The following is a 13,688-nucleotide window of genomic DNA, read 5'->3' on the forward strand; positions in this document are numbered from 1 at the left end:
ACAGATATGGCATGGCTTGCTGTGCTATACTGTTTGCATAGCTCTTTCACTGCTATCAGACCATTTCCATAACTTTGCCTTCCTGGACTGTGCGTTATTACCATTTCGGCCATGAAGGGATAATCCCTTTAAGAAAAAAATGACATTCATGGGGTGGGGATCGGGAACCACACAAGGTCTGCACCCAACAGAAATGTAGGACAGAAAAATGCAGGGCTTATAACTAACTTCAGCAGATTATATATCAGTATTAAAGATGTTTAAAAAGCCATTTTCATGTCATTCATTAACACTGAAAGGGTGTTTCAGAAAGTGTCCCCAAGTATATGCAGACCCATCTCCAGGTCATTTCATAAAGGCAAGAGCCATATGTATGGAGCAACTACCGTATATGCATGGCATCGAAGAAAGTGGACCCGTCACCCTAATTATTTTTTTGTCTTGTTCGTACAGTTTTGCACATAATGGGAAACTTCAATGCCTCATGCACAAAAGTGGGTGCTCTATTACAGCTCCATACAAAACGGATGATTTTGAGGGTGGAAAAGTGGATTTGGATTTTTAGTGGAATTGCGGTTAATAATGCAGCCAAGATAAGATCTACACTGAACCCTGCAGAAAGTAGACGATGTGCAATTATAATACATTGCAGATTCATTATTCTTAGTGTTCAGATCACCCATTATCCAAGGATGTATACAGCTGCACGTTCACTTTACACATGACACACTCATTTTCTATTAAACTGCATGTAAATTATTGCATTTCCTTCTCATATCAGGTACTTTCATTCTATCAAATCAGTGTAAATGACAGGTAGTTCTTCCAGATGACAGGCACCCTGGGAAGTAATTGCACAATATGTCAAATAAAATATAAACTTGAACTCTACAAATAAATTTCTCTTTTGTATCTTTCAGAAGTTTGGTAAAGCCAGTTAACCAGTTAAAAATTCTTTATACAGCCTTTTTTCCCCCATAAACCTCTAATATAATTTCGGAACAGGTTATTTACATAAAACAGAAAACCGTTCTGTACCGCTAATCACCTGCTTCAGATTCTGGAGCAAGGTAAATTACCTAAAAATACTGTGCAAAGTAGAAAATATAAATAGTGTCTCAAATATATATACAGTATATATTTACACACATACACACATTCATTTATAAAAATGTTGTCTCTTGCACTTCCCCATTCCCCGTGCTCCTAATTATTCTCTCGGAAATGCTGGTATTGCATCTTACTTTTGAGTCTTTAGAAATACATAAATCAGACGGCAACATAGAGAAATCTTTCGAAGCCTCCTGAACAGCTGATATTTTAGAGTCCTTTAATAATGGAGTAGATGTTATCCAGCTCATCAAACCAATGTCCGACTGGTCCATCTTAGAACTCCATCGGATCATGTCATCCACATACATAACTTCTGATGCTGTAGAAGAGTCAAGAGGATATGGCTGGAAACTACTAAGAGATGGGTCCTTTTCCTTCACAGAAAGGAGGACACTCTCTGCTGGCACCTTTGCTTCTTTGTTCGGAAAGTACAGAATTTGAGTTCCTCTGTCTTGGTCCAAGTTAGCTTCTGCTTGGTTCCTGACTGGATGGAAGTCACTTACAGTGGACATGGTGGTATTGACTTGCCTTTCAGGAACAGATGATGTGATAGAAGTCTGTTTACTGAAAAGAGATAGACATTCGGGATGTGCTTTCAACACCTGACGTCCAACCTGAACTTGTGTTGGAAATATTGTCCCCTGGACAGATTTATATAAAAACCTAAAATATATAAAAATAATAAAATAAATACAATTGTAACCATGAGAGTGAAGTACATTAATAATCTATTTAAAAAGAAAACCCCTTAAGGAACACAAGCAGACACATACTGGCCTGAAGAATAAGCCCCAAAAGTGGCATATTGGTGGTACATCTAAATACTGCTAATGTAAAGTACCTTAAAAGACAGGTTCGGAATAATTTACATTCTACACATTTATGGGTCATTGTTTTTTTTGTTTTTGTTTTTTAATATAAGAGCTACATCTGTCCACTCCGAAATACCCCAAAACTAGTGTAGGCAGTGTAGAGTGTAAGTGATGCAGAGTCCGGTTATGTCATTTTCATCTTCATACTCACTTGCATTCTCACAAACCAGCAGTAAAATGCATCGAGAGGACTCCTGAGCTCATGTACATAATGGAGAGGACTCAAAGAGGAGTCCTCTCAATGCATTTTACTGAAGGTTTGTTGTTGCACAGTGTCAAACTGCGAGTATGAAGATACAAATTACATAACCAGACTTGGTGTCACTTACACTATACACCTCTTACGCTAGTCTAGGGGGCACGGGGGTGTTTTGGAGCTGACAGATTCCCTTTAAAGAGGACCTGTAATGTCTCCTGACATGACTGTTAGCATTTCTTTGCATCCCCCTGTAATAACAATTCTGTAGACTCTATGTTGTACTATTCCTTTATTATTCCTTCTAGAACTTCTGAATGAATTGATTCCAATGAAAGTCCAGCTGGGTGCTACCAGTTGGTGGGGGGGGGGGGGGGAAGGGGAGCTGCATAGTCCGACATTATCCAATCAGTGCTGCTAGTGTCAGGGACACCCCTCCCCCGACGGGTAAAACCCAACTGGCGTTTCATCGAAAACTATCAATTAATTCATTATGTCTAGAAGGAATAATTTAAGAAAAAAAGGAGTGGTACAACACAGAGTCATAAGAATAGATGCTCCAGAACTGTTATTACATGGAGAATGCGAGCAGTTACTAAAACAGACATATGGTTACATATGAGAGGTTACAGTAAGATTATATAATCTCTCTCTCCAAGATTACAGACTAGTAAACCCTGTGTAGCCTGATCAAGCAGTCATACTCTCTTGCACCTGTCCCCTACTTTTTGCTAACCTTCCAACTGTTAGCAAGAAGTAGGGGGCAGATGGAAATCAATATGACTGCAGTCCCAGACTACAAAGGTTGTTTCTAGTCTGTTACCTTGGAGAGTCATAGGTCTGCATAATAGCCATTTTAGCAATATTTGCACTATTTGTTATACCGTATTTTTGGCCCCATAAGACACGCTTCCCCCCCCAAAAAAAGTGGGGGGGAAATGCCCCTGCGTCTAATGGGGCGAATGCTTCAATTTTACATTGCAGCCTGCGATGTATGAGCGGGGAAAGAGGAGGGGCTGGAGTCCGGAACTTGGGGCAGGGCCCGGTGCAGTCACTGTACTTTTACACCGGGCCCCGCCGCTCACCGCAGTATTTCTAAACATTAATCCTTAACCTGTTAATACGTTTAACTGAAGCTGCGCTCTCCCCTGTATCAGTACTGTACTTACTAACAAGCTTCCATAGCAGGCGGAGCGGACGGCAGCAGAAACGTCACTCACTGACGTTGCACACCTGCTCCTCCCACTTTGCAGGCACGCAACGCCAATGGGCGACGTTGCTGCCGTCTGCTCTGCCTGCTATGGAAGCCTATTAGTAAGTACAGTACTGATACAGGGGAGAGCGCAGCTTTAGTTAAACTTATTAACAGGTTATGGATTAATATTTATAAATACTGCGGTGAGCGGCGGGCCGGTGTATTGGGGGACACTGTTATGAGGGGGATCTGTGGATGCCCCTCCCCATGACAGTGCCATCCACAGATGCCCCTCCCCATGACAGTGCCATCCACAGATGCCCCTCCCCATGACAGTGCCATCCACAGATGCCCCTCCCCATGACAGTGTCATGCACAGACCACCATTAGTTCAAAACCCACCAAAAGCACACCTTTTGGTAAAAAATGTTTTTTTTATTATTTTCCTCCTCAAAAACCTAGGTGCGTCTTATAGGGCGAAAAATACAGTATAATTTTTTTATTTTAGATGAACCAGAGCAATACAACACAAGTGCACATACTCTTTATATTAGAGAACATAAAGACCAAAGCAAAATATAAAGCACCATGAAAAGGGAAAAAGAAACAAAACATAACTTAAAATACCTTGGTAACAAAGCAGCGATGGGTGACAAGATGCAAATAAAATAAAACAAAGGATTGGTGAGGAGTTTCTGCACAGTCCAATATGGGTTTGAAGGGGGGTTGCACGTTGGACAGGCTGAATTGTAAATCAAAGCCACAGTGAAAAATAGGAGCATACTGAAGGCAATGGAGGACACATTGATCCAAGTCTGAAAACAAAATAAGCCAATTCATGAACATATAATTTATGTCAATAGTACAAGCTAAATAATCAGAATAACAGGAAATTCTGCTTTTGTGTGCGGCATTTAATATAACAATATACTACATGTGAATTTACTAAAAATAATATAAAAAGATTACTTCCAGACACAAAACTAAGAAACTGAATCTTACCCAAGTTTTGGTCTCAATGCCCAAGTGCAGCATGATGGTGAGAAGAGCACAAGTGACTATCGGGGTTCCCCATGTGAACAAATCAATATCAGAATCATAGAAAGTCTGCATGAGAAAACAAAATAATAATAATACATTTTACATCTTCCTTGCTATTGGCATATTTTATAGGACGATGAAGTCATGTAACTTACAAAATATGGAATGAAGAAACACATAAGACTTTGATAGAAAGCATCAATCATGTTTCGCCAAAACATATGAGGCTTGTACTCCTATAGAGAAGGAAACAGCAACAGTATAAGGACATGACATTTATCTCAGAACATTTAACAGCATAACACCCTAACCTGTCCTCATTTATGATATGCCGTCAATGAGGGCAGCCTTCAAGTAGTAGATAGGCTGATTTCAGTGTGTACTGTGATTACCAAGAATTTACTGTTTAACGGTGGCAGTTAGCACCCAAGAAGAGTCGTGCGCTGCCAGAGAAGAGTCTGGCTTATTCATCAGATTTCACAGATAAGTGACAAAGCGATCAGTGGGCAGCATGAAGGATATGACAGAAGTTAAAGGGAGCCCGTCAGCTCTGTTATGCTGCCCTCTCTGTTCACCGCTAGGACCCGCATCTATCAGATTTTATTGCATATACTGTGGATATTCCATAAGCGCACCATCAGTGGACCCTTTTTTTTACCCCTTCCATTTTGGAGTTCACCTTCGGATGGTGGGTCCCTGGTCTCTTGCAGCTACCATCAGTGAACCCTTTATATCCTTTTTTCCGCTGGCCGATATTTCATAAATGCCCGATTTGATATTATCCTTTAAAAAGGGGAACTTGTCAACACCTTAGTATGATGCCCACTCTTAGAGCAGCATAAAGGAGTGACAGACATCTAAATCTCAGCAGTCTACCATATGTAAAGCGTAACGTCACTCCATGTTTTCTACTTCTTGTCCTGGCTCTTTAACTTCTCCCACAGCAATCAGCCTCACTTTGTTTTCTCAGTCGGACCATTAATCCGACTTGTAGTGACTCTATTAAAGCATTATAAATTACATAGCAAATACACTTTTCTGATAGGAGCGTCCCTTTAAAAAAGGAATATGAACAATCCAGCCTAAAGCTGCGACGTTACCTCCATCGTCTGTCCACTTCTATACAGCTCAGGAACAGCGATCAACATTTCAGCTGGTAGGTCTTTATCAAGAATTCCAGTAACCAGTTGTGGAATGGATGAAAAAAGCAAATTGAAAAAAATAAGGTACCACTGGTCAATCATCGTTGATCCAGAAAAGCCGCAATAAAATTGGTACCAAAACAGAAGTGCCACAAACATCTACAATGGAAGCACAAAGGAATAAAAGCAGATGTTAGTTTTCATGTGCGTGAAACTAAAGATTACTCTATAGTTATATGTATAAATATAAACTGAGACTAAGGGCTCATGCCCACGAATGTAAGGGCTCCTTGCCAGTATTGTGGACCGCAAACCCATTTACCTGAATGGGTCTGCGATCTGCAAGATACTGTCAAAAATAGACATGTATCTTTTGCGGAGCGGAGGCACGGATCGGAAGCCCGCGGAAACACTATGAAGCGCTTCCGTTGGCTTTCGGGTCCGTTCCTCTGAACTGCAAAAGATAAGACATATCCTATCTTTTGCTGTATCTTGCGGATCACGGACCCATTCAAGTCAATGGGTCTGCATCCACACCACACAGTGCACACAGCCAGCGCCCATGCATTCCGGACTGCTATTTGCGATCCACAACATGGGCATGGAGCCCCTACATTTGTGGGCATGAGCCCTAAGGGTAACATGGTAGTCAATATAATTAGGTGCCTATACAATAATCTTCTGTGTACTCAATTTCTTTAATAAACATTTCCCATAACGGTCCACTGACTATAAAGTGTAAGTCATTAACCGCAGATTACAGTGCTGATACTTCATCTAAGGTAGCTGAGATTTAGGTTTAATGCCTCTCTCATGGCATACAAGAAATGAAAATGCTAGTTTATTCCAAAGTTAAAGACATCAGTTCAGAAATTCAAAGAAAATAGCCATGATGGTATTAGTCTTTAACATTTTATCTAATAGACACTTAAGGTATTAACTTGACTAGGTATTTAGCATGTAAGCTTTACATCAGGGAGGCTCAACCTGCGGCCCTCCAGCTATTGTAAAACTACAACTCCCTCCATGCCCTTCTGTAGGCTGATAGCTGTAGGCTGTCCGGGAATGATGGGAGTTGTAGTTTTGCAACAGCTGGAGGGCCGCAGGTTTAGCATGCCTGCTTTACATAAAACAACCACGTGTATTCAATACTGTTCAATAAAAGTGGGATTTCTTAATACATCTATTAGTAAACTGCTAAAGAGGAAACTGCATAGGAATAACAGGAAAAACAATATTGATTGCAAATTATTAATAATAAAAAATAAATATAAAAAATCCTTATGCAGCTGCCGCTGATGGTCTCTTAGGGTGGTGTCACACACAGTTTTTTGTGGCAATTGTTGATGATGTATTTTGTACAAAAGCCGAAAGAGGGTTGAAAGGGAATAAGAAATTTAAAAGGACTTCTACTTCTCCTTCCTGCTGGATTCACTTCTTTGGCTCAAAAAACTGCATCAACAGCGGTCACAAAAAGCTGTGTCACCACCCTTAACCTCCTCAGGACCGCCGTACGCAGGATTGCGTCCTGGCGGCGGCCCTGCTCTTCTGGGTGGATGCATATACGCGTCCTCTCGCGATGGCCGAGACTTCCTGTGAACGCGCGCACACAGGCGCGCGCGTTCACAGGAACGGAAGGTAAGCGAGTGGATCTCCAGCCTGCCAGCGGCGATCGTTCGCTGGCAGGCTGGAGATGCGATTTTTTTTAACCCCTAACAGGTATATTAGACGCTGTTTTGATAACAGCGTCTAATATACCTGCTACCTGGTCCTCTGGTGGTCCCTTTTGTTTGGATCGACCACCAGAGGACACAGGCAGCTCAGTAATATGTTGCACCAAGCACCACTACACTACACCCCCCTTCCCTGTCACTTATTAACCCCTTATTCACCCTTGATCACCCCTGATCACCCTATATAGACTCCCTGATCACCCCCCTGTCATTGATCACGCCCCTGTAAGGCTCCATTCAGAGGTCCGTATGAATTTTACGGATCCACTGATAGATGGATCGGATCCGTAAAAATCATACGGACGTCTGAATGGAGCCTTACAGGGGAGTGATCAATGACGGAGGTGATCACCCCATATAGACTCCCTGATCACCCCCCTGTAAGGCTGCATTCAGATGTCCGTATGATTTTTACGGATCCACTGATACATGGATCGGATCCGTAAAACACATACGGACATCTGAATGGAGGCTTACAGGGGAGTGATCACCCCATATAGACTCCCTGATCACCCCCCTGTCATTGATCACTCCCCTGTAAGGCTGCATTCAGATGTCCGTATGATTTTTACGGATCCACTGATACATGGATCGGATCCGCAAAACACATACGGACATCTGAATGGAGCCTTACAGGGGAGTGATCACCCCATATAGACTCCCTGATCACCCCCCTGTCATTGATCACCCCCCTGTCATTGATCACCCCCCTGTAAGGCTGCATTCAGATGTCCGTATGATTTTTACGGATCCACTGATACATGGATCGGATCCGCAAAACACATACGGACATCTGAATGAAGCCTTATAGGGGGGTGATCAATGACAGGGGGGTGATCACCCCATATAGACTCCCTGATCACCCCCCTGTCATTGATCACCCCCCTGTAAGGCTCCATTCAGACATTTTTTTAGCCCAAGTTAGCCGAAATTATTATTTTTTTTCTTACAAAGTCTCATATTCCACTAACTTGTGTCAAAAAATAAAATCTCACATGAACTCACCATACCCCTCACGGAATCCAAATGCGTAAAAATTTTTAGACATTTATATTCCAGACTTCTTCTCACGCTTTAGGGCCCCTAGAATGCCAGGGCAGTATAAATACCCCACATGTGACCCCATTTCGGAAAGAAGACACCCCAAGGTATTCCGTGAGGGGCATATTGAGTCCATGAAAGATTGAAATTTTTGTCCCAAGTTAGCGGAAAGGGAGACTTTGTGAGAAAAAAAAAATATATCAATTTCCGCTAACTTGTGCAAAAAAAATAAAAAATTCTATGAACTCGCCATGCCCCTCATTGAATACCTTGGGGTGTCTTCTTTCAAAAATGGGGTCACATGTGGGGTATTTATACTGCCCTGGAATTCTAGGGGCCCTAAAGCGTGAGAAGAAGTCTGGGATCCAAATGTCTAAAAATGCCCGCATAAAATGAATGTGGGCCCCTTTGCACATCTAGGCTGCAAAAAAGTGTCACACATGTGGTATCGCCGTACTCAGGAGAAGTTGGGCAATGTGTTTTGGGGTGTCATTTTACATATACCCATGCTGGGTGAGATAAATATCTTGGTCAAATGCCAACTTTGTATAAAAAATGGGAAAGGTTGTCTTTTGCCGAGATATTTCTCTCACCCAGCATGAGTATATGTAAAAAGACACCCCAAAACACATTGCCCAACTTCTCCTGAATACGGCGATACCACGTGTGACACTTTTTTGCAGCCTAGGTGGGCAAAGGGGCCCACATTCCAAAGAGCACCTTTAGGATTTCACAGGTCATTTACCTACTTACCACACATTAGGGCCCCTGGAAAATGCCAGGGCAGTCTAACTACCCCACAAGTGACCCCATTTTGGAAAGAAGACACCCCAAGGTATTCCGTGAGGGGCATGGCGAGTTCCTAGAATTTGATATTTTTTGTCACAAGTTAGCGGAAAATGATGTTTTTTTTTTTCCTTACAAAGTCTCATATTCCACTAACTTGTGACAAAAAATAAAAACTTCCATGAACTCACTATGCCCATCACGAAATACCTTGGAGTGTCTTCTTTCCAAAATGGGGTCACTTGTGGGGTAGTTATACTGCCCTGGCATTCTAGGGGCCCAAATGTGTGGTAAGTTGTTTGAAATCAAAATCTGTAAAAATTGGCCGGTGAAATCCGAAAGGTGCTCTTTGGAATATGGGCCCCTTTGCCCACCTAGGCTGCAAATAAGTGTCACACATGTGGTATCGCCATATTCAGGAGAAGTTGGGCAATGTGTTATGGGGTGTCTTTTTACATATACTCATGCTGGGTGAGATAAATATCTCGGCAAAAGACAACTTTTCCCATTTTTTATACAAAGTTGGCATTTGACCAAGATATTTATCTCACCCAGCATGGGTATATGTAAAATGACACCCCAAAACACATTCCCCAACTTCTCCTGAGTACGGAGATACCACATGTGTGACACTTTTTTGCAGCCTAGGTGGGCAAAGGGGCCCATATTCCAAAGAGCACCTTTCGGATTTCACCGGCCAATTTTTACAGATTTTGATTTCAAACAACTTACCACACATTTGGGCCCCTAGAATGCCAGGGCAGTATAACTACCCCACAAGTGACCCCATTTTGGAAAGAAGACACCCCAAGGTATTCGCTGATGGGCATAGTGAGTTCATGGAAGTTTTTATTTTTTGTCACAAGTTAGTGGAATATGAGACTTTGTAAGAAAAAAAAAAAAAAAAATCATCATTTTCCACTAACTTGTGACAAAAAATTAAAAGTTCTATGAACTCACTATGCCCATCAGCGAATACCTTAGGGTGTCTACTTTCCGAAATGGGGTCATTTGTGGGGTATTTGTACTGTCTGGGCATTGTAGAACGTCAGGAAACATGACAGGTGCTCAGAAAGTCAGAGCTGCTTCAAAAAGCGGAAATTCACATTTTTGTACCATAGTTTGTAAACGCTATAACTTTTACCCAGACCATTTTTATTTTTTCCCAATCCATCAGTTATTGTGAGCCAAAACCAGGTGCGGGGCAAAAACACAACAGATGCAGATCTTTTCATTAGACCTTATCTCTGTGTACCTTCAACTCCTGATTTTGGCTCAAAAAACTGATGGAAATAACTGACATGTGAACTGGGCCTTAGGCCTCATGCACACGACCGTTGTGTGCATCCGTGGCCGTTGTTCCGTTTTCCGTGATCTTCTGCGGACCCATTGACTTTCAATGGGTCCGTTGAAAACTCGGAAAATGCACCGTTGTTCATCCGCGGCCGTGATCCGTGTTTCCTGTCCGTCAAAAAAATATGACCTGTCCTATTTTTTTGACGGACAACAGTTCACGGACCCATTCAAGTCAATGGGTCCGTGAAAAAATACGGATGCACACAAGATTGGCATCCGCATCCGTGATCCGTAGGCTACTTTCACACAGACGGATCGCAGATCCGTCTGCATAAAAGCTTTTTCAGAGCTGAGTTTTCACTTCGTGAAAACTCAGATCCGACAGTATATTCTAACACAGAGGCATTCCCATAGTGATGGGGACGCTTCAAGTTAGAATATATTAAGAACTGTGTACATGACTGCCCCCTGCTGCCTGGCAGCACCTGATCTCTTACAGGGGGCTGTGATCCGCACAATTAACCTCTCAGGTGCCGCACCTAAGGGGCTAATTGTGCATATCATAGCCCCCTGTAAGAGATCAGGTGCTGCCAGGCAGGAGGGGGCACACCCCCCTCCCTCCCCAGTTTTAAATTCATTGGTGGCCAGTGTGCCTCCCCTGTTTTACATTCATTGGTGGCCAGTGCGGCCCCCCCTCCCTCCCCTGTATTACTGTACATTCATTGGTGGCCAGTGGGCCCCCCTCCCTCCCCTGTATTACTGTACATTCATTGGTGGCCGATGCGACCCCCCCCCTCCCTCCCCCCCCATCATTGGTGGCAGCGGAGAGTTCCGATCGGAGTCCCAGTTTAATCGCTGGGGCTCCGATCGGTAACCATGGCAACCAGGATGCTACTGCAGTCCTGGTTGCCATGGTTACTTAGCAATTTTTAGAAGCATTATACTTACCTGCGATGTCTGTGACCGGCCGGGCGCTCCTCCTACTGGTAAGTGACAGGTCTGTGCTATAAGCAATGCGCCGCACAGACCTTTCACTTACCAGTAGGAGGAGCGCCCGGCTGGTCACAGACAGCGAAGGTAAGTATAATGCTTCTAAAATTGCTAAGTAACCATGGCAACCAGGACTGCAGTAGCGTCCTGGTTGCCATTGTTACCGATCGGAGTCCCAGCGATTAAACTGGGACTCCGATCGGAACTCTCCGCTGCCAGGCAGCAGTCATATACACAGTTCGTGGTATATTCTAACTTGAAGCGTCCCCATCACTATGGGAAAGCCTCTGTGTTAGAATATACTGTCGGATATGAGTTTTCACGATCTAACTCAAATCCGATGGTATATTCTAACATAGAGGCGTTCCCATGGTGATGGGGACGCTTCAAGTTAAAATATACCATCGGATTGGAGAAAATTCCGATCCGATGGTATAATAGGGACTCCTGACTTTACATTGAAAGTCAATGGGGGACGGATCCGTTTGCAATTGCACCATATTGTGTCAACGTCAAACGGATCCGTCCCCATTGACTTGCATTGTAAATCAGGAGGCTTCCATTTGGCTATGCGCGGCCAGGCGGACACCAAAAATCAAGGAAGACCCACGGAAGAAAAAACGGACACAGATGACGGACCTACGGACCCCCTTTTTGCGGACCTTAAAAAAAAACAAAAAAAAAACGGTCGTGTGCATGAGGCCTTAATCTGCCACTCCTAGACTGACTGGGCCAGGCGAGATGACTATTCAGAAACCTGGCCCTGACAGTCAAGGAGAGAGAGGGGTTGACGGAGGAAGCAGGAGGAGCAAGAGTGCACAAAATGGCACCCTTGACAGGGTCCATCATTGATTACATTTTCACTTCCTGACCCCGTCAAACTGTAGAGTGTGCCATTTTGTGCTCCCATTGCTGCTAGAGGCTCATTTGAATATATTAAAACATAATTTTTCTCAGCACATATGGGCACATATGAACCTGGGACCAAAACAGATGCCAAGTGCACATGTAACAGGTCAGCCAGTTTTATAGGAACAAATCTGCTGACAGATTCTTTATATTTTTTTTCTTACAGCATTTTTATAGAAGAAATATAAAACCATATTGGCAAGTCGAGAATAACACCATCGGCCATGAACAAGCAGCAGCTTTTCCAAGTATCGGAACTTTGGAACAGCAAAGTCACTGGCCATCACTGCCTGTAAAATGGAAGACAAAAGAAATTAGTATCAGTATCATAGCATCTTCAGTTCCCATTCCTCTGCAATGTGGAAGAGAAACCCACAGATGTCCACTTCCTGCCGTGCAATTAGATATAATGCATATAATGGCACACAACTAGGAGTCAGTCTGATCTGCTCAGGTTAGAATCTGCTAGTGTAATGGAGTGCAAACAGAAATCAATTTCCTTTGTCGAGTATAATGAATTGCATAGGGAGGTTAATTCAATCTGCTGAATATTCAGTGTCTGCAACCATAAAAGGTCAATTAGGTCTTCCTCCACTTTACAGAATTAAGGAAAATACACTCTTTTCACTAGTCCATGGAGTGCATGCTTAGTGGTGGCATCAGAAAATGGATTGCTTTACAAGTATTAAGTGGAAATATGTGAAGCATTTATTAGATTTCTAACAAACATGCACATACCAGAACTAGCTCCGTACAGAAAGCAGTTATTGAGGGGAAAAAAAAGAAAATGCTTATCATATAGAACATGGCAAATCACTAAACTGACATTTCTTGTAGATGGGTTAAACACCATACTATCATAAAATGGCATCCAACAGTACTGGCATGTTTAAAGGGGTTGTCTGGGAATTTTTCACAATGTATTGCAAATTTCAATGTTCCTTGACAATGTCGGCCTAGTATCTTTTAGAGGACATGGCGTGCGCCGCCCTCAGAGGGCACCATGTGCTCATCAGACGGCACAGTGGAGAAGGAGGGAATTCGCTGTTCCCTGTCATTGAGGCAGCCGGAACCCGCAGTGTGATACTAATCCTACTTTTCATGCTGCAGTCCGATGCTGCATAAGGTCAGAAAACTATATTTTATCCTCTGTCCGTGCTAATTTGCATGTCAGCTTGAAGTCAAGGGGACAGCAGCTTCCTTGCTGCAAGTCAAGGTAACCACGCCCCCTCTTATGCAGCACCGGACTGCAGGATGAAAAGTAGGATTAGTATCACGCTGCGGGCTACCCTGAGGTACTGCTGGCGGGTTTACATGCATTTAGGAGGTGACAGGTTCCCTTTAATTATATTCATTGGTGGCGCAGTGGCCACA

At 43.1% G+C, this 13,688-nt stretch overlaps 1 protein-coding gene across 2 annotated transcripts in view; it reads right to left on the minus strand.

Moving 5' to 3' along the window:
* Positions 1–316: 316 nt before the first annotated feature.
* Positions 317–13,688, minus strand: part of ATP10A (ATPase phospholipid transporting 10A (putative)) — a 136,182-nt gene continuing 122,810 nt past the window's right edge. Inside the window, exons 16-21 of one of the 2 annotated variants that reach the window (XM_040425128.1) lie at positions 12,479–12,604; positions 5,518–5,718; positions 4,573–4,653; positions 4,379–4,483; positions 4,004–4,191; positions 317–1,776 (exon numbers count right to left, since the gene is read on the minus strand). In XM_040425128.1, the coding sequence (XP_040281062.1) occupies positions 1,164–1,776; positions 4,004–4,191; positions 4,379–4,483; positions 4,573–4,653; positions 5,518–5,718; positions 12,479–12,604 (1,314 nt within the window). In that variant the 3' untranslated portion in view covers positions 317–1,163. The remainder of the gene's footprint in view (positions 1,777–4,003; positions 4,192–4,378; positions 4,484–4,572; positions 4,654–5,517; positions 5,719–12,478; positions 12,605–13,688) is intronic. The other variant, XM_040425129.1, reaches the window with a different exon arrangement.

Source organism: Bufo bufo, chromosome 3 (genome assembly GCF_905171765.1).
Source record: "Bufo bufo chromosome 3, aBufBuf1.1, whole genome shotgun sequence".
Classification (NCBI taxonomy): Eukaryota; Metazoa; Chordata; class Amphibia; order Anura; family Bufonidae; genus Bufo; species Bufo bufo.